Genomic DNA, 22724 nt, shown 5'->3' with positions numbered 1-22724 from the left:
TCTAGTTAATTATAAATTGATACAAATTTTGCTGACTTCCCTCATCTGCCGTGATGTACAATAGGATCTGGGAGACTACTTTCCTAATTGCCAGGGAAACTGAAAAACTGTATTATTAAATGCTATCTATTTTAGTTATAATTGCATAAAATAACCGACATCTATATTTATAGGAATAATGAAAATAAGTTAACAAAATCAACATCTCAAAAAAAAATTAAAGATACTAACATCCTAAGATAGATAGATAGTCTGCATGGCAAATCATAAAGACCTCCTAACCACTGCCTGTTTCCGAGGTCATGGAAAAGCTCCATTCCTTATAAAATCAAATATTCTCTATAATTAAGTCTACTTTTACTTGAGGACTTTAAGTAGGTATCTTGCTTGAAGTAAAATATTTTAACTCTCCTCAGGACACAGAAAACAAAATTAAATGTCATCCATTAAAAGAAGCAATAAAGAGCACACTACAGGGGTAGAGACGGCTCAGTGGTTATGAGCACTTCCTGCTCTTGCAGAGGACCCAGGTTAGGTTCCCAACACCCACAGGGCAGCTCACAAAGACTTCTAACTCCAGTTCCAGAGACTCTGACAAACTCTTCTGGCCTTCATAGGCACCTCAAGCACATGGTACATACACATATATTCAAAGAAAGCACTCATACCCATAAAGTAAAAATAAACCCTTAAAAAAACAACATATTAGATTTCAAAATCTATAAAACCACCCAGACATCTCTCTAAATACTTATCTATAATCATAGAAAGTAGTTCAAGAAACAAATAGTATCAAAATAGACCCAAAAAGGAAAGAATTTAAAAGATGAAGCAAAAAAAAAAAAAATTAACTAGAAGACAACAAAATGAAGTCAAGCCCCAATACAGAAAAGTAAACAAATGCACACTATTATTAATAATAAAAGGGCCAGGCATGGTGGCACTTGCCTTTAAATCCCAGCACTCCAGATGCTGAGGATCTCTTTGAGTTCAAGGTCTACTTAGCTAGTTCTAGGACATATCTCAAAAAAAAAAAAAAAGTAACAATAAAAGAAATTGGGCATGGTGGTACATACTTGCTATCCCTGCAATCTAGAGAATGAGGCAAAAGGTCAAATTTGAGAGCAGTGTGGGCTATGAAAAAAAGTACATGCAACAAGACCTTTTCAAGTACTCATGCCTAATACTGCAACACTGAGAAAGCTGAAGCAAGAATAACATCTCAAGTTCCAATGCAACAGTATGGGCTACAGAGTAAGTCCCTTGTATGTACATGAATACACACAGCACAGCACAGCATGGAGGCAAGCTGGGGATAGAGCAGTTGCTTGTATACGTGTAGTCTGAAGGAGGGAGGGAGGAGATAAATGTGCTTTACTAGAAAAACATTAAGTTATATCATTTGATTGGGTAAGTAGCAGAAATATTTTGTCTCCCACCTCCACCTAAAAACACTACACAGACAAGGCAGTTTATTGATCAAATCCTACCAAACTTCCAAGAAAAAGAAGGAATCCTATTTCCTGGCAGGATTGTTCAAGAGAATGTAAAGTTAATATTCAGCATTTTAACACACACAGTAATTGCCTCATTCTTACAGAGGAATGGATGTATATTATATCAGAGAGACTCTGTATTTTAAAACAATAAACATGGAAAAATGCTAAATTATGTAAAGTATTGATATTCAAAACTTCAGCAAGTAGGGGTTTTGTGTGACACAACTTTTTCTGTCTTTGTTGAGAGACACAACACAGGTATCTACCTACTCACCCCAGATAGGAATCCACGACAAAACAAAGTACAGATACCACCAAAGTCCAAGTTGGTGAACCAGTAAGTCTTATTGGTTACCTACAGAAGTATGGGTTAGGGGTTGCTTCAGGAGCAGAAATGATTCCAAAACAGCTGTATCACCAAGGCCCATTCCAGCATGAGTGACAACTCACAAAAGATGAGAAACCGATGGGCAGCGGTGGTGCATGCCTTTAATCCCAGCAGTTGGGAGGCAGAGACTGGCGGATCTCTGTGAGGTCGAGGCTAGCCTGGTCTACAAATCAAGTTCCAGGACAGCTAGGACTGTTACTCAGAGAAACCCTGTCTCCAAAAAAAAAAAAAAAAAAAAAAAAAAAAAGGCTGGGAAACCTAGAGCACACTGAACATTAAATATATAATAAAATTTGCTCATAATGACATTTGGAAAACTCACTGACTTCCTGAAGTTTTTGAAAAGCAAACCTTTTTTTGTAAAAAAGATTTACTGGTTTAAGAAGGAAAGACACATAACTTAGTTAAATAACAGAAAAAACATTTGATAAAATTTTATTTATTCATAATTTAAAAAAACCTCTTAATTAGGTATAAAAACCTTGTCAACATGATAAATGACATCAGAAATCAATAGCAAATATCCTATTAAAGATGAAACACTGAATCATAAATCTAAGGCCCTTAAAATGTATACTATTGTCATTAAACATTATTCCAAAGATTTTAGATAACATAACAAAGCAATAAAAAGTCTTTGAAGTAGGAACTGGAAAGTAGCTCAGTTGGGAGAACACTTGCTTGGCATGTCAGATGCCCAAGGTGCCACCCCCACTACTGCGTTACATGGTGGCACACCTGTAACCTTAGCACTCGGGAAACCAGAGCTACAAGATTCAAGTTCACACCAGTCTGGGTTACAAAGCATGATCCTGCCTCAAAACAAAACGAAAACAGAAACATTTTCAAATGACTAAGGAAAATTATTAACTGGGGAGAGGGACCCCAGTTATTTATTTAACACAAACTCAAAATACAAAAGAATAAATTGCAAACCTTTTTCAAACACAAAAACACAACTGAGAGTGAGGAGTGGATGTCCATGCTTTTACTCCCAGCACAGAAGGCACAGACAGGTGCTCTGAGCTCAAGACAAGCCTTGCCTACATGGAGAGTTCCAGGCAATCTAGGGCTAAAAAGTAATACGTTATCTCAAAAAACAAAAACAAACACACCAAGGACCTGGAATGTAACAGAAACACTAAATAAATTAAGGGCTAAAAAACATGTTATCCAATTAAAAACAAAATTCAGTATTGAAGGTATTTAAGTTACAATCAGGAGGAAATTCTAAATTTCAAATGAATGACTGATGAGCAATTGGAAATTTTACTAGATCCAAATTGGAATAAAGAATTAAATAAAATAAATATTTGTAAGTAGTGATGGATGAAGTGAATAAAGATAGAGAAAGGAAACAACAAAGAAAGATTTGCAAATTTAAATGGAGAATGAGTCATGGAAAAGTTAAGCATAAATAAAGGAGAACATGGATACATACATAAGGAACATCCCAAAGTATGACAACTATAAAACACAGTTTCAGCACATCAGAAAGGCTTATCACCACTGTTGAGCTAAAATAGCTAGAAGAATGCGTATTACAACAGTCAGATGTTTCGGCTGCTGACACAGCTCACTGGTAAGTGTGTTTGCATTGCAAGCACAAGGTCCTAGGTTTCATCATCATCATAACAAAGAACAGAATAATAAGTAAAGAAAATAACAAACCTGAGAAGGGAAGGATATTTATCCTAAATAAATATTTACTGTAAAAAAGAAAATCAAATGTGTAAGGCCAAGTAAAGACAAATTGAAGTTAACAATAGGCATATAAATAAGGAGGGAGGTGAGCAGTTTAAAATGTTTGATTAAGTTAGAAAGCAAAAGTAATTTTAGACTAACACATTAAAATTTCAAGAGATTATGAAAAGGCAAAAAATGTATGTAACATCAAAACTGGTAAAGTGAGAAAAAAATACAAGAAAGAAAAAAATAAGATCAACCCTACAACAACTAAGCATAGACAGAAAAAATATAAAGCACAGAACAGCATAAAAGGAAAAAGATAAAATAAAATGAAAAAGTTAATACAAATATTAATAAACCCTAAAAAAATTAACTGCATTAAAAAGATTAGGAAAATCACTAGAGAAACTATATTAGAAAGATAAGACAGAAGTGGAGAGAACTCTATATCTATAAATATGGCAATTTAGAGAAAATAATCAAAACTCACTATAGAACAAATAATTTAAATATCCTTATAGTTTGCCAAGAAATTTATGGTCACTTTTTTTTAGTGGGGGGGGGTGTCATTATGTAGCCTTGCTGGCCTGGAACTCACTATGAAAAACCAGGCTGGTCTTCAACTCACAGAGATCCTGTCTCCCCAAATGCTGAGATTAAAGTGACACATCACCATACCCAGTTTTTAATTCACAACTCAAAAAATGTCCCAAAGAGAAATTATGAGCCTATGGAAAACATCTGCTGCTCTTCCAAAGGACTGAAGTTTAGCTCCTAGCACCCACTGGGTGACTCACAACCACTCACAACTCCAACTCTAAATTCACAGCCCTCTTCTGGTCTCCTCAGATACTAAACATACATGGTGCATACATTCTGGCGCGCACATACACATACACACACACACACACACACACACACACACACATATACACACAAAAATATTTTTTAAAAAAGAGAACTGGTCTCCACTGTCGTAAACTCTTCTCTGAGAGGCTTGTATTTTTCTCTGCCAGAGCAGCTTATTTGTGGACTGTTGTTCCATCAAAAATTAAGTAAGAAATATAGTGCTTGGGCCTGACAGTTGTACTTTCCTTCCCCCAAATAGAAGCAGCAACACCCTTGGAAATGTCAAGACAACAAAATTGAGGCCTCAATTTTAAAAAATTCTAAAAAAAAAATATCCCTCAGAAATATAAACCAAATCTTTAACAGAATAACAGTAACTAAAATACAGCAATATCTAGAAATAATTATGTACCACACCAAGTGGGATTATGCTAGGGAGGTAAGGCTAGGTTCAAGAAATTAACATAGTATAGCATTTTAACAGCTAAAAAGAAGTCATGTGAACATCATCAACACAAAGAATTATTGACAAATTCATGATTTTAAAAAGGAAAGTTCTCAAGTAGGTGTGTGGTGCATGCTTGTGATCATGATACTGGAGGCTGAAGCTGAGTCAGGGAGACTGTTACTAGTTCAAGGCCAACATGGAACACATAGGCCGGCCAAGGACATACAGCAAAACTTCATCTTAACAATAGGAATAGAAGGAAAATCCTTATTTGACAAATAGTATCTACAAATGGTGGGGCCCTCAGATTTTACTTAATGGTAAAGTGAATGCTTTCCCCAAATATTAGAAATAAGGCAAGGATAGTAGTTTGAATGAGAACTCCTATAGGTTCCTATGTCTGAATGCTTAGTTGAACACACTTAGGTGTGCTGTTGGAAGTGTATCACTCGGGGTGAACTTTTGAGGTTTCAAAAGCCCAGGCCAGCCCCACCCCCCTGCCTGCTGCCTGTGGATCAAGATATAAAGCTCTCAGCTACTTTTCTAGCATCATGCCTGCCTGCCTGCTTCCCACCATGATAATCATTGACTCACCCTCTTTGTAACCTGCCTTGGTCACAGTGTCTCCTCACAGTAACAGAACAGTAACGAAGAAAGAGGGAAGAGGGGAGACAACTAGAAGAGTTGTCCTAATTTTTTTTTAAAGAACAGTGGACAGGAGATGTAGCTCTGTAGTAGAGTGGTTGCATAGCACATACAAGGAATCCAATCAATCCTCAGTGCCAGATCACAAACAAATAGTGAGGAAATCTACCTATTCTAGCTTTACAACATAGCTTCAATAATCAAGATTCAAGATTCAAGACTGTGCTGTGTTAGCTCAATGGAACAGAGGAGAAACCCCAAAACAGAAACAGACTTACACAAATATGCCCAAATTATTTTTTGACAAAAGTGTAACTTCATAAATGTTGTTATAACAACTTGAAATCCATAGCTTCAAATAGATCACATCTGTATTTGTATTAAAACCAGATGACTTGTTCTTTTAAGGGGGGCAGAGAAGGAATCTTCAGGATCTATGTCTAGAAAGAGTTCTTAAATATGACAGTAAAAAGCAAAACACATAAAAAGAAAAATGACATATTAGACTTTACCAAAATTAAAAATCATGTTTTGCAAAAGACCCCTTTATAACAATAAAAAGGCAGTTATCAAGCTTGGATAAAATATATGAAAACTACATATCTAATAAGGGACTAGAATCTAGAATATACTTAGAACTGTTATCATTCAACAGGGAAAAAAGGGAAGGAAACAATCCAATTAGAAAAGGGTCAAAAGACATGCAGAGACATTTCAATAATGAGAACATATAGGCAAACAGGCACATGTAAATTAACATAATTAGCCACCAGGGAAATGCAAATTAAAACCTCACTAACATATCACTTAGATACCTACCAGAATGGCTAAAATGAAAAACAGTGTTAACACCAAATGCTGTCAAGGAGGATCAGTCCATACATTGTTGGTAAGGAAGTAAAATGGTACAGCAAATCTGGAAAACAGTTTAGCAAGTTCTTTAAAAAAAAAAAAAGAAGAAGAAGAAGAAGAAGAAAAGAAAAACACTACACATACAATAACCATAAGACCCATCAATTACACTCCTGGGAAGAGAAATGAAAATTTATGCATGCATACAAATGAACTATGAATAAATCTTTATAAAACTTTTACTCATAACCATTAGCGTAGATGTCCTTTAACAGATGACTAAAAAGTTCTAATAAATACATACCCACAACTACTACTTACTCAACAATAAAAAAGAATGACTCATTTTTTTTATATTATGGACCAGATAATCTCCAGAGAATTAATTACGAAATAACAACACCGAGTCTGGGGAGATATGGCTCCACAGAAAAGCTGCCATACATGCTTGAGGACTAGCAAAATATGCAGACTCAGAAGATGGAGACAGAATCCTCAGAGCAGGCTGTCTAGCATATTGCCAAACTGTGGGGTTCACTGAGATCCTGCCTCAATGAATAAGGTTGAAAAGAACTGAAAATGATTCCTGACATCAATCTTAGGCTTCCACATACATACAAATGCATGAACACAACACACATACACAAAGAAAAAAGGTGGAGAAAGAAGAGGCAGAACCCAGTAAGCAACATAATGCATAATTTATATAACATTCTTGTTATATTTTTTTAAGACTGGTGCTGGTAAGCAGACTGACATGGGTTTGGGAACCAAATCTAGGTCCTTGATAAGAGCAGCAAGCACTCTTAATCATCTCTCCAGCCCTTGTGTAATATTAAAAATAAAAGTGAACCCAGAAATAAAGAATTGATTAGTAGGTCTCAGAGATTAAGGTTCAGGAGTTAGTGGGTAGGAGAGAACTAGGTGTGACTATAACACGATAGGTAAGGTATCTTTGTTTTTTGGAGTTTTTTGTTATTGTTTTTGGTTTTTCCAGACAGGGTTTCTCTGTGTAACAGCTCTGGCTGTGCTGGAACTCATTTTGTAACACAAGTGACAGCTCATACTGGCAAGGATGCAGAACAAGGGAAATGTAGTGGGTATTTGTTCCACCTATGGCCTTGGGGTATCAGTCCCTAGGGTATGGCCTCTTAGCTAGCTTAAGATCTGGGGACCACGAACACAGGGCCCCTTCTCTCGAGCAGTCTTGGATAGTAAAGACCTTGTGAAGCAGTGCGGACCGGTTCTCAGCCTTCTAGGGACTCTTGCGACTGAATCTGCCTCATCCTGTACCAGTGAGTTGTTCCCCCATATAATCCATTAATAAATAGTCCCTTTCTCAATAACCCGTGGATTTCCTGCATTATCGGAACACTCTTCCATGGCTGGTAGGAGTGCAAACTCATTCAATCACTGGGAATTCAATTCCCAGAAAACTGGGAATCAATCTACCTCAACACCAAGCTATGTCACTCTTGGGCATATACTCAAAGGATGCTCCACCCTACCACAAAGACATGTGCTCAACTATGTTCACAGCACCTTTGTTCATAGCACTCAGAAACTGGAAACAACTTAGATGTCCCTCAACAGAAGAATAAAGAAAGAAAATGTAGTGCATTTACCCGATGGAGTGTTACTCAGATGTTTAAAAGAACAAACAAACAAACAAAAAATGGCATCATAAAATTTGTAAGCAGGCAAATGGGTGGAATTACAAAAAAAGAAAAAAGAAAAAAAGAAAAAGTGAGTGCATAACCCAGACCCAAAAGACAAACATGGTATGTACTCACTTCTAAGTGTATATTAGCTGTTAAGTCAATGATAATCATGCTGAGGTAAAGTAACAAAGAGGGCTCTAAGAGGGATGCATGAATCTCCTTGGGAAGGGGAAACAATAAATTTTGCAGGTAGATTGGGAACAGAAGGGATAGGCTAGAGGGGTTGGGGGAATGACTGAAATTGGAAGGCATCTGGTGGTCGTAGTGGGGATTGATGTGGAAAGCTAGACAAATAGAAACTCTCAGTATTCTACAAGGGTGACTCTAGGGAGGACTCCTAGTAATGGAGAATTCGGAGCCTAAACTGGCCATCCTCTGTAACTAGGCAAGGCTTTCAGAGTTTGAAATAGAACAGCAAGCCAGCCACAAAACCTTCAACCTATAATCTAATCTGCCTACAAGATGTAGTGGGAAAATGGACACACAGTACTTTGGGAAGTGGTCAAACAATAACTGGTCTAACGGCCCACAGCACATGAAGGAGCCCATGCCCAACACTGCCTAGATGATCAGGAATAGGAGGCTGGACAGCCCAGAGACCTATGGGGCAGGGGAAGAGAATCAACAGAATGATTCCTTATATCCTTATATAATCATAGATCAGTGCCTAGCCCAATTGTCATTAAAGAGACTACCTCTGGCAAATGATGGAAGCAGATGCAGAGACACACAGTCAAACATTAGGAGAGAGACCCCAAACTGACTATCTCCATCAGGTCCCTCCCCTTGGAGCTCAGGGAACCCTGTGGAAGAGGAAGAGGAAGAAATGTAGGAGCCAGAGGGGTCAAAAATACCAGGAGAACATGGCTCACAGACTTGAACTAAGTAGGGCACGTAGGGGCTCACAGAGACTGAAGTAGCAACTGAGTCTATGCCAGGTACTCTCCATATATGTTATGGATGTTAGCCTGATATTTTTGTGGAACCCCTAATAGAATGTCTCTGACTCTTCTGTCTGCTGAGACCCTATTGCTCCTACTGGACTTAACACCTGTTATTAAAAACTATACTGCTCTGGATGAAAAAAACAGCTTCAGTGGATTAAAAAAATTTCCTGGAGAGACCATAAAACAAATATTTTGGCAAACTTCTATAAATGATCAAAGGCCAAAGCTAAAAATACAAATAAATGGCAATGAAATTGAGGATTTGGTAGACATAGGAGCAGATATTTCACCAAAATCTTAAGCATTCAGTTGGGACTCTTCAAGAGGTAACTGTTCTGCTTCTAGGGATGGAACTTTATCTCAGGTAAAACAAAGCACAAGATGGGTTGAGTGTATAGGCCCAGAAGGAGAGATAGGATGGGTCTATTATAATGATTGATCTAAAAGACTGTTTATTATATCTTTACAAGAACAGAATAGAGAAAATTTTGCCTTCACCGTGTCTACTTATAATAATCCCCAGCCTGTTAAAAAGTACCACTGGAAAGTTCTTCCAAAAAGGAATGTTAAACAGCCCCACCTTATTTCAATATTTTATACAACAGCCATTAAAACTAATTCCTAAACAGTTTCTTCAATCTACAATTTACCATTGTATGGATGATATCTTATTGGCTGATTCAGACATATATTTTAGAAAAAAATGTTTGATGAAATAAAGGGAATTTTGCCTTGTTGGGGATTATAAATTGCTGGGGGGGGAGGGGAAACACACACAAAGAGAAGATCCTATTATTTAGGATTTAAGATAGGTTTACAGACAATTCAACCACAGAAAGCACAAATCAAGAGAAATCAATTACAAACTCCTTAATGATTTTAAAAAATTGCTGGGGGATATTAACTAGCTTTTGCCCATAATTGGATTAACAACTCAAGAACTAAGTAAGTTACTTCAAACCTTACAAGGTGATTAAGGACTTAAATAGTCCATGAAAGCTACCAGCTGAAACTAAGAGAGATTTGGCTCTGATAGAAAAGAAATTGCAATATACACACATAGATCACTTAGATCCAGAGCTTGATTGTATTCTGGTTATTTTACCTTCTACTCATTCTCCTACAGGAATTCTTTTTTGTTGTTGTTGTTTTGTTTTGTGAGACAGAGTTTCTATGTGTAGCTCTGGAGCCTGTCCTGGAACTTACTCTGAAGACCAGGCCTGCCTCTGCCCCACCAAGTGCTGGGATTAAAGGCATGTACCACCAACGCCTGGCTTCCTACAGGAATTCTTATGCACAAAGATAGTATCTTAGAATGGATATTTTTACCACACAAACAGAATAAATTAAAGACCTATGTAAAAAAAGGTGTCTGAATTGATTTTGAAAGGAAAATTGAAACTTCATCAATTAGCAGGAATAGCCCCAACAGAAATTAACAATGCTGAAATTGCCTCATTATGGGCAAAAAATAAACATTGGCAAAGAGCTTGCAATAATTTCTAGGAAGAAATTAGCAACAAATACCCCAAAAACAAGAGACTTCAGTTTATAAAAAGAACTAATTGGATTCTCCCTCATATAATAGAGGTAACAACAATTTCTGGAGCCCCTACATTATATACTGATGCAAATAAATCAGGAAAGTCAGGTTATAAGTCAGGAAAATTAAGTGGCTCAAAATCCTTATAATTCAATTCAGAAATCAGAATTATATGCTATTCTCATGGTATTATTAGATTTTTCAGAACCTCTTAATATAGTTACTGACTCCCAATATGTAGAAAGAGTTGCTTTACATATTGAGACTGCTGAACTTATTCCTGATTATTCAGAATTAATTTGTTATTTATTCAACTACAAGTAATCAAAATTAGAAATCATCCTTTGTCTATAACACATATCAGATCACATATAGATCTACCAGGCCTTCTAGCACAAGGAAATGATGAAATTCATCAGCTATTGGTAGGAAATGTACTAGAAGCCTCAGAATTTCATAAGAAACCAATGATTTTGCATTTTCTTCAAATGCAAAGGTTTGAAGGACAGATTTTTCTATCACATGGCAACAAGCCAAAGAAAATTATAAGAAAATGCCCTACTTGTTCTTTTTTTATTATTATGATTATGTATACAACATGTATGACTGCAGGCCAGAAGAGGGCACCAGATCTCGTTACAGGTGGTTTTGAGACACACCATGTGGTTGCTGGGAACTAAACTCAGGACCTCTGGAAGAGCAGCAGTCAGTGCTCTTAACCTCTGAGCCATCTCTACAGTTCCCCAGCCCCCCACTTGTTCTTTGTATATTCAAACTTCATTAACTACAGAAAGTAACCCAAAGTGCATTGAAAGAAATGAAATTTGGCAAAAGGATGTGTTTCATTTTTTAGAGTTTGGAAAATTAAAGTATAGATACATGTTCAGGATTTAACAGGCAACTCCTTTAAGTTCTGAAAAGGCTGATTCTGTATTTACACATTTATTAGAATGTGTCATGGCTGTTAATATTCCGATCTGCCCCTAGAAATCCCACCCCTGTATCCTGACGTTAAAAGCCTCATTCTAAGGAAAAACTCCTCCCAATCCTCTCTCTCTTCCACTTTTCCTCCCACGAGGTATACACCCTTTCACTCTCCTCTTTCTGTCTCTCTCTTTCCTATCTTTCTCTTCATCTCTCTATTACAATAAACGCTCCATGTGGATGCAGCATCCAGGTTGTGAATACTAGCCACCTCCACTGCCATGCCCACGCAGGAAGCTATCCTTTCCTGTCCCGACCCTGTCTACTGCTATCACGTTCCTGCCCCACCCCCGGCACAATAATTCATAACAATGGCCATTATAGGGATACCTGTACAAATTAAGACTGACAATGATCCAGCATATGTCTTTAGTAAAATGAAACAGTTTTTTGCATATTCAGGTATACCACATAATCCTACAGGACAGGCAGTTATAGAAAGATCCAACTGCACCGGGTGGCGGTGGCACACGCCTTTAATCCCAGCACTCCAGAAGCAGAGCCAAGAGGATCTCTGTGAGTTTGAGGCCAGCCTGGTCTAGAGAACAAGATCCAGGACAAGCATCAAAAAAAAAAAAAAAAAAAAAAAAACTACACAGAGAAACCCTGTCTGGAAAAAAAAAAAGAAAGATCCAATTGCACTTTAAAGATATGCTTAATAGACAGAAATGGGTAACAAAGGCTCCCAGAGATAGAGTACACAGTGCTTTGACTTTTTTTTTAAATGCTAATAAACAAGGAACAACGGCTGTGGAGAGTCACTAGATAATAGAAAAAAATGAATTAAATCACCTTATATATTTTAAAGATGTGTTGACCTCAGAATGGAAACCAGGATATGTGTTACATTGGGGAAGAAGTTTTGCTTTTGTTTCCACAGGAGAAGAAACACTATGGATACCATCAAGATTGATACAGATTAGATTTAAATAGGAAAGGCCTCTTGATTAGGAGGCAATAATTCAAACAGCTTGGTCATTCAATCCAAACTATTAAGACTAACAATCTCTTTCATTTGATCAAGTGAGAAAAAAAATTGCATTATTAAAAGATACTATTTTTCTTGTTGCCAAAAATCATCTTGCCTTAACAAAGATATAACCTGACAAAAAAGGAATTCCCCAAAGACAGGATTGGGGAAGGGTTTTTGTTTTGGTTTTGTCTTTCTAGAATAATAGAACCATCCAGCTAAAGAATCTGAACCCTGGGGTTGGGGAGTTAGCTCAGCGGTAGAGCGCTTGCCTAACAAGCACAAGGCCCTGGGTTCGGTCCTCAGCCCTGAAAAAAAAAAAGAATCTGAAGCCCACTGGACAATTAAGACATATGCAGAGAAAAATGTCCCAAGAAAAAAAGTAAATTTGGCCTAATGGTAAAGCGCATGTCCAACAGGATAAACTTTCATAAATCTTTCCCAATACTTTTTCTGCGGCTCTCTACAAACATAAAAGGCAAATAGTCTGTTTGTGGTCCCAATTCAATTAAAAATAAAGCTGACTTTGACTTTGGAGATAGAGTGTGACTCTCTCCTTCTCTAAAGCCAAGCGTAATTGTTAAAGGAAAATCCAAAAATCTCTATCTCATGTCAGAAGAGCAACCTGGTACAGGACAGAAGAAAACAAAAATTAAGGGACTATTCTATTGTGACTAAAGTATAAATATTATCTCTAAATTTTAAGATTTATATATATATATATATATATTTAAACTCTCTGTTGTGATATTAATGGTCATATAGAGTATTAACTAATTCTAGAAATAGGCTTTATCTAGCTTCCTGTGCGTGATTTAGGGCTTGAGTCTGAATCAGGTAACTAGGAATTAAGTTTGTGTACCCAGATATACTTAATAGATTGTGGTCTGGTTTTGGTTTTGGTTTTTTTTTTTTTTTTTTTTTTTTTCAAGACAGAGTTTCTCTGTGTAGCTTTAGAGGCTGTCCTGGAACTTGATTTATAGCCCAGGCTGGCCTTGAACTCACAGAGATCCGCCTGCCTCTACCTCGAGAGTAGTGGAAGTAAAGATGTGTACCACCACCGCCCAGCTACAGATTGTGGTCTTTTAACCTCTCTGAAATCTGCTGCATACGATATTTAAAATGTTTAAGTTTCTGCAGTGAACTGTGATCATTCCTAACAGCAACCTTTGAAGTCTCCAAAAAGATGAAGGGGCCCCACAATGACGATTCCACCTGGATTGTTGTAATGCCACACAAAGATCAGCTTTAAACTACAAACTGCTCAGGACAATTTCAAAACAGCTGAAATGGCCCAGCCTCACAGACGATCCAGCCAAGACTTCAGATGGACTCTACACTTTCTCTACACAAAGACTAAACAAAAAATAACACACCTAGTTCCTAGGACTTGACCATTATCCCAATTTTCTCAGGGTCGACTAAAGATGTCATCAACCCAAGACAACAGGAAGTAATTTTAAGAATGCCATGCAAACATTCCTGAGAGGTAGGATGGGTGGGTTTTGATTGTGTGGGGATGGGGGGTGGGAGGGAGGTATTGTGTATGTTTGTCATTGTATCAGGAGTTGGTTGCAAATTGTTACTAGTCATAGTAAGGGATAAAACTAAGAATGGGGGTTAGATTTAATGATTTCTTTCTGAAAAAAAGGGGGAGGGGATTTGGAAAGAATAGGATAAGGTAGATTATTGAATCTACTATAAACTACAAAACAAGTATTAATCTCACATATTTTACATTGGTATGGATTTTTATATACTGATACAAATGTAAGGTTATTTTTGTTATAGTGTATATGTTTCTACTCAAGACATTTTTGTATATTGATACAAATTTAAGGTTACTTTTGTTATACTGTATATATATATATATATATATATATATATATATATATATTTCTACTCTTCTTTAAGGTATTATACCTATGCAGCTCATTTAAAAGGGTAATGTATAATTAAGAAATACAGGTGGTTAGTCATCAGTAATAATCAAACTTATAGTTATGTTAGGTATGTTATCAAGGTTTAAACAGAGATGTATTTTAGTTAGACAGGTGGTCCTCAAACACTTCAGAGACCTACAGAATATGGCATTTAAGATATTTTAATAAATTAAGGCTTTTCATGACAGTGAGACCCATCTGTTCCTGACAGTACCAATTTAGTTCAAAAAAGGATGATGGGCATTGAAGAATGGAGTTAGTTTTAATTAATTAATATAAGCCTCTGTATGGAGTTAGTTTTAATTAATATAAGCCTCTGTATGTTCATTTGGGTCTGAGCAGCTGTGGGACCACCAGGACAAGGGAACTGGGTGGGCACAGGAAAACTTCCAACTACAGTGTCTCTTCACAGCACCTAACTAAGACAGAGCTCAACAACAGTCTTGTCCTCACATAGAATTTGAGACCAGCTTTGCTACATGAGACTCTGCATTAGATAAAAAGTTAAACATACAACATAACACTTCAATTCTATTCCTAGATATCGACAAGAGAACTGAAAACCTATCTATGTCCATACAAAATTTGTTCCCATGTAGATGAATACTTGTACTAGCCAGTGAAGTAGAAATAACTCAATACCTGACATTCACACAACAGAATACTATTCCATCAAAAAGAAACAAATTACTGGTACATGCTACAACACAGACAAAGCCAGAGAACATTATGCTCAACGAAAATGAGCCAGACACAAAAGGCCAATGTTGTGTGATTCCATTTATATAAAATGTTCATGGCTGGGCGGTGGTGGCGCACGCCTTAAATCCCAGCACTTGGGAGGCAAAGCCAGGTGGATCTCTGTGAGTTCGAGGCCAGCCTGGTCTCCAAAGCGAGTTCTAGGAAAGGCACAAAGCTACACAGAGAAACCCTGTCTCGAAAAACCAAAAAATAAAATAAAATAAAATAAAATGTTCATGACAGGCAAATCACAGACAGATGCCATGGTGTAGGGGAAAAGATGAATTTTAAGGAGTGACTACTATGGCAACAACTGGATACAGGACTTCTTTGGACTAAGAAAAACTGTTATCAGTGGTGATACAAGTATGACTTTGTGAATGGTCTAAAGAGCATCATATCCAATACTTTCAGTGGCTTAATTTTACAGTACGTAAATTATCTCAATTTAAAACTAAATAAAAAAGGAGACATCAAACACACAAAGGCAAACATGCTGGGGAAAAAGGAAATTTTCAGATGTTAGAAATCTGCCATTTCATCAGAAAGTTATTCATGTTTACTGAAGGGAACATACATACCTACAAAGCAAACAAATACAAATATTCAAGAATATCATGATTCCCTGACAACTGAAAATTATCTATTTCATTTTAAATTAACATTTATTTAACTTGGGCATGCCTTCATAGACAACTCAAGTATTGAAATCTCAGTTGTGTCTCCTAATAAATAGCACTGAAGTACCCTGGTTTCTGTCACAGCACATACATTAGTTGGTTTCCCCTTTCCAGTGGTTTGGTGGAGGGGTGATGAGGACTTTTAACTTCAACACATCATTCTCCTCTCTATCAACACAACATTCTCCTCTCTATCCTCATGCTACCTAAAGAAGATTCCTGGTAAGTGTAAATGGATCACACACTTGGATCTTCTAGGCAGAAATTACATGTTACAGAATCAAAAACCCACGTCTATTTTCCTCATCTCACCTTTCCATGCTTCCATCAAACTTAGGCCATGATGTACGCTAGGCAAACTCTACATAGCAATGAGCTACATCTCCAGCCAAGTTAACTGATTTTAAATTACAATACAATGAACTTTACAAGTTTTGTAAACGTTCTAGTGTACCCACAGCTATGGAGCTGTAATTACCAAGATACACATCAAAACCTTCATATGGATCTTCACTATCTTTCTGTAATACACAGAAAGCAAGTTCTCAATCCATGAAAAACAAGGTAATGAATAAAAGATGGACGTCCTTTTAAGAAAAATAAATAACTAGAATGTCACTGCAAACAGTGATATAGATATATAGGATATAGATATGATGATAGGATAAAAGGGTAGATTAATGAACCTACTTTTAAAGAACAACTTGTTTAAAATGTTTTACATGGGTATAGATTTTAGTTTATTGATACAAGTTTAAACTTAATTTTGTTATACTGTATATATATTTCTATTCTCGTTTGAGATATTATGTTTATGTAACTCATTTAGATTGTAATGGATAATTAAGAAATACAGATTAATAATTAGTCTTCTATGATAGTCAAACTTGTAACCATGTTAGTTAAGTTTTCTAGGTATACATAGATATACTTCAGATAGATAGGTAATCTTCAAACACTTCAAAGACCTACAGAATATGGCATTTAAAAGGTTAAAAATTTAGACTTTCTGAACAGTGAGACATGTCTGCTCCTGGCAACACCGGATTTACTTCAGAGAGGAGGATGGGCATCAAAGACACTCTATATGGAGTTTATCTTCTTCTTGGCAAAAATAGCCATTTGGGCAAAAAAACTGTTCTTGCCTGGACTGCTTGATCGACTGGACATGCAGAACCCATAAGAAGGTAACCACTGAACTTTGCTTGGCAAAATGGTCCTTCAGGTTCCTGCTTCGCAAAGGAAACTGCCAGACATTCTACAGGATACTATATATATCATATATATATATATATATGATATATATGACTGAGAGACTCTAGCCCTGTGGGCTAAAGACAGATGCCCCAACTTTACAAGAAAACTTTGGATGACTGTCCAGGCTGACAGCTGTCTCTGTCTACCCTGCAAGACTCTTGAAAGTTGCTTACATCCTTCTCCCATTTCTCAGGTAGTATTATATCCTTCTGACGTCTTTGGTGTGGTTGAAGACTAGATAGTTATAATTTCCACAGTTATGATAAAAGATGGGTTAGATATAAAACCTTAGACTCACAAATATAAGATAGGTAGGATATCTTCTTTAATATTGTAACTGTAATTCTTGCTTGATAATTGTTTTGTTATATGTAATTTTACTATGTTAAAGTTAAACCTTCCTTTTTGAAAAAGAAGAAAAGGGGAAGTACTATGGATATCACTCTATATAAATAAAACACTGATTGACCAGTAGCCAGACAGGAAGTATGGACGGGACTAACAGAGAGGAAAATTGAGGGAACAGGAAGGCAGAGGGAGAGACTACTTGGAGCCACCGCCAGGACAAGGAAGATGTAAGGTACCAGTAAGCCACGAGCCACGTGGCAAAGTATAGATTAATAGAAATGGGCTGAATATAAGAGTAAGAGCTAGACAATGGTAGGCCTGAGCTAATGGCCAAGCAGTTTAAATAATGTAAGAGTCTGTATGTTAATTTTATAAGTGAGCTCCGGGACTTGGCGGGAGCTGGAGAGAAATTCTCCAGCTACAAAACAGATCTCCCATACACTGCTGTTTAAAGAACAGACTGGATTAACTAGATTGAACTGCTGCAAAAACTTTTTGAAGAACTGCCACCAGAAACTCAGTGTTGGAACTATGTAACAAGCAAGGAAAGACAAGGGCAGAAAAAGCCAGTGAATGGTTGAATAGACTGAAATGGTTCCAGAAACCCAACCCTTTTGTCTTCATGACTTCACCCAGTACTTAAGTTTTTTTTTTGTTTGTTTTTTTGTTTTTGTTTTTTTTTTTTTTTTTTTTTTTTTTTTTTTTTGGTTTTTCGAGACAGGGTTTCTCTGTGTAGCTTTGCGCCTTTTCCTGGAACTCACTTGGTAGCCCAGGCTGGCCTCGAACTCACAGAAATCTGCCTGTCTCTGCCTCCTGAGTGCTAGGATTAAAGGCGTGGACCACCACCACCCGGCTAAGATTTTTAAGAGATTATTTTAAGGGGAAAAAGCAAAGTGGCAATGACAAACACACCACTGATCTTTGTGGTGGTTTGAATGTGACTAATTAGAAGGATTAGGAAGCGAAGCCTTGTTAGAGGAAGTGTGTATCTGGGGTTAGGCTTTGAGGTTTCAAAAGTCTAGGCCAGGCCCATGTATCTCTCTACTTCCTGCTGACTGTGGATCAGGATATAAAGCTCTTAGCTCAATGGTTCTCAACCTGGGATTTGAACGAAACTTTAAAAGGGGTCGCTAAGTCCATCAGAAAACAGATATTTACATTATCATTCATAACAGTAGCAAAATACAGTTATGAGGTAACAACAAAAGTAATTTTATAGTTGGAGGTCATAACACAAGGAACTGTATTAAAATTGAGAACCACTGTTTTAGCTACTGCTCTAGCCTATGCCCGTCTGCTTCCCACAAAGATGATTAATGGACTAACCCTCTCAAACTGTAAGCAAACCCTAACTAAATGTTTTCTTAAGAGCTGCCTTGGTCATGGTGGCTCTTCACAGCAATAGAACAGGAACTAAAACAATCTTGTAACAAGTTAATTCATATCTAGCTAGTTAATTTACAAACTAGTTGGCCATCCTTTCAATTATAACAAAGATGTTGTAAGTGAGCATCTAGGGAACCAATTATCTTCCCCAGCACATGAAAGCTTCTTAAACAAGCCACACTATCATAATCATCTTGGACTACACAGACCACCTCTTCCTTCTCAAAGAACTTCTCCTTTCTTTTCTTCAACCCTTAGAATGATTTCCCAAATTAAGTCTGTACCATGACTCCAATGCCCTGGGCTCTAGTCCAGTAGACTCTGGTCAAAGCTCTAGATTCACTATATTCTCTCTCAGAAGAACAAAAGAAATCTAGACTGGTAACCTCCTAGTCACTTGGGACTGAAAGGCAAAACACAGAGCCCACCATATTCTGTGGCCACATAGTGTCTCTCTATCACTAGCTCCTGTCTTGAAAAAAAAATCTTGTAAAGCAACCCTTTAAGGCTCTGCAGCTACCTTATCAAATGACACTTCCCCTCCTCACCCATTTCCCAAGCCTAAAAAGTAAAAGGGCAGGGATAACTAAACACTGGGGAGAGGATGATCTTTCTTTCCAATACAGATAGCACCAGTCACATGCAACTGCTAATGCTATGCTGACACTCAACAGCTAAACTATGGTATCCAAACCAGTCTACCTTCTCTTCCACTGCCAAGAAAATAACCAAAAAGCTAATTTTGCCTGGTCCTATAATTTATTTAACTGTCACTCTGATGATCAAAATGTAATATGGATCAGAAACCATCATCTGAGAGCCACAGATGTTTCTTCCCCTTTTCTTTCCTTTCAATGTTTTTATTTTTAGTCTGCTCTTGCTGTGGGATGGTCTGTATGTTAAATTACTCTTGATTGGTCAATAAATAAAACACTGATTGGCCTGTGGCTAGGCAGGAAGTATAAGCGGGACAGTCAACAGAGAGAATTGGAACAGGAAGGCAAGGAGAGACACTGCCAGCCACCGCCATGGCAAGCAGCATGTGAAAATGCCGGTAAGCCACGAGCCACGTGGCAAGGTATAGATTTATAGAAATGGGTTAATTTAAGATATAAGAACAGTTAGCAAGAAGCCTGCCACGGCCATACAGTTTGTAAGCAATATAAGTCTCTGTGTTTACTTGGTTGGGTCTGAGTGGCTGTGGGACTGGCTGGTGACAGAGATTTGTCCTGACTGTGGGCAAAGCAGGAAAACACACTCTCTCATTTTCATTCCACTTTTATGTTACAAAAGGGTGGGATTTATCATTTAATTTATTCTATAAATTTCAAAGTGATTAGGAGTTCCACTTAGACTCAAAGGCACCAAACAACGCTAACATGGACTCCGAAGAACTCAAGACTGAAGTCGGATAACTGGTGTTTAAAATTTCAGTATTTCTACTCTCAAACTGTGATCTAGATCAAAATTTAATCTATGTTTCATTTTCTTCACAGAATTGTGAGAATAATAATGTATACATGAAATATTTGAGCCAGAGTTCAGCATGTATAGGGACATATTAAAATGGCTATGTGCCATCACCACCACTTTTTGCACTGGGTAGTAGGATAGCACATGTCTGCCCTAAGCAGCTAAGACAAAACCTAGTGGATAACCTTCCTTCTTTCCTCTCTGAGACCAAGTCTCTGCTGGTCATCTACTACGAGTGAGGGAAGTCAAGGACACTGCCTTTTACCAAGCACACGGAGATGCAAATACCAGGTGACTCAGGTGATGGGAAGGTGAAGCTTTTCCACAAAACAAAAAGGAGAAAAGCAAAAAGGGATACTTTGGTTTCCACTGCTTTCAAGGTTCTGGTTCCACTTCAATCTGAGTACTGATGCCCCTTCCCGCCCTATACGATTAAGGTTAGTTCTTCACTTTAATCAGTGACACTTCTAAAAATCTAATACAAGCCCTAAAGAGGTTTCCACCAGCCAAACTTAAAAAAAAAAAAATAATCCTACCTTCCCAAGAGGAAATATGTATCTGTTACTATACAAAAGTTAAGGTAATACTGCAGGGTAAAATAACTCCAGTATTCAGTTTACTGTAGTGAGGCACAGTTGTTTCAGGATCACCACTAAACACGGGTTGAACATAAGGTTCAAATGTCCTTCACAATCATAGGGATACAACATGTATCAATATAGTTTTTATTAGGAAAATCGTTCATTTCTGAAACAGGAGGGAAAATGGTTGCTGTGCAATCACTCACGTTCATTCTTTTGTTGGTGTCCAAGCAGCTAACATCCTTTTCCCACGAACAATAAAAGTCTTACAAAGCACCACAGTTTACTGGCTAAGTAAAGTAACCCAAACATGGCACATGGCTAATTTACCCCAACTGGTTGCAGTTCATTTAAGTTCAAATCCAGTCTCCACTTTAAAACACAATTTAAAAAGCAGGGTTTCTATCTGTAAACATCCGACATATGTCGTCAGTAATTTGGGGTTCAATCCAGCTCTTTTACCACACCTGGTCTGGCTAGGGGTAAGACTTCTCTGAAGATCATCGGTCTGGTGGAGAAAAAAAAAATCTTTCTCCGTGTAACCTCCAACAGCCCCTATTGTAGACCCCGACTACAAAGGTCTCCACAATAAAGTTATGACCTTGTTCCCATGCTAACGAACGGTTTCTTCCTCAAGAGCCAAAGGAGTGCACAAACTACACGACAACGCCGACTCCGGAGATCGCTTACCACGCTTACACACCAAGTATCTGGGTATCGGGCCGACTACGGAAGGCGGTGTTCCCAAAAGAGCGCGCTTCTCCCCGCGCTGAGGAAGCGCTGCTGGGAGGAAGGGGCCTTCGCTCCTGACAGACCTGCCCAGACCGCGGCGGGGAAGAGGAAAAAAAAAAATCCCCGAACGCAACTTCACGTTTCCCAAGGCGGTCTTCCTCCCCGCACCCCACCCCACCCACCCCCGTGGACGGCGGGCACGCACGCTCCGGGGTCGCCGCCGCGGGGGCGAGCGCCGCTGCCCGGCCGAGTCAGCCCACGGGGCCCCGGGGGCCGGCCCGCCAGGTGTGCGGCGGCCCAGGCCCGCTCCGTCCCTCCCTCCGTCCCCTCCGTCCGTCCGTCCCTCCCTGCGCAGCGCCGGAGGATGCGGCTCCGCCAACCGGCCGCACGCCCCGGCGCCGCCGCGCTTGCTCCCGCCTCCCCTCCCCCCCCCCGCCCCGCGGCCTCCACTTCCCCCCACCCCCCCTCCTCCCCGCGACGCTCACCCTCAACTCCTCGAAATCCGCCATTTTATCCCGCCCGCGGGCGCCTCAGCCGTCGCCGCTCCTCCGCCCGCAGCCGCCAACGACACCGCCGCCGCCTCCTGCCACATCCTGCACTGGGGGGCGCCGCTCTAGACGCCGCGGCCACCGCCGCCGCCGCGCCGCCGCCGCCGCCGCCAACACCGGGCCCGTCACGTGACCTGCGCGGGGCCCCGCCCCCCCGGGCCCGCGCAGGTCCCGCCCCTTCGCGGCGCGCACTCCCCCCCCCAACCCACCCTGCACCGCCTTCCGCCCAGGCGGCCCCCACGCGCTTCCGGTGGTGGCCCTGTCCCTGCCGAGCGTCGCCCGGGCCCGAGTTGCCCCTGCTCTCCCCCGCTTCCTCCCCCAGCTTCCCTTTTCCCGACTCAGGAACGCTGGCCGCTCAGGAACGGGTCGGAGCTGCCGCCGTTCTTCCCGGACCTGGAGCGAGGCCCTGGCCGAGGAAGTGGCCGGGAGGAAAGAGGCGACGGGACTCAGCGAAACATTCGAGAAGATTCTCACAGTGCTCTTCTCGTGGTGGCTGACAA

At 39.1% G+C, this 22724-nt stretch overlaps 1 protein-coding gene across 6 annotated transcripts in view; it reads right to left on the bottom strand.

Annotated features, from left to right (window-relative positions):
- The window catches only part of Pias2 (protein inhibitor of activated STAT 2), an 87204-nt gene extending 64840 nt beyond the window's left edge, over positions 1–22364 (bottom strand). For 3 of the 6 annotated variants that reach the window (XM_028871962.1, XM_028871963.2, XM_028871967.2), the window contains exon 1: positions 22162–22364. In XM_028871962.1, coding sequence (XP_028727795.1) covers positions 22162–22185 — 24 coding nt within the window. In that variant the 5' untranslated portion in view covers positions 22186–22364. Of the gene's footprint in view, positions 1–6337; positions 6435–21634; positions 21828–22161 lie in introns of those variants that run through there. The other 3 variants (XM_028871965.1, XM_028871964.2, XM_028871966.2) reach the window with 3 other exon arrangements.
- Between the last annotated feature and the right edge of the window lie 360 nt (positions 22365–22724).

Source organism: Peromyscus leucopus, chromosome 19 (genome assembly GCF_004664715.2).
Source record: "Peromyscus leucopus breed LL Stock chromosome 19, UCI_PerLeu_2.1, whole genome shotgun sequence".
Taxonomy (NCBI): Eukaryota; Metazoa; Chordata; class Mammalia; order Rodentia; family Cricetidae; genus Peromyscus; species Peromyscus leucopus.
Note: the sequence above shows the minus strand (reverse complement) of the source record. Positions and strands in the feature narration are given on the sequence as shown.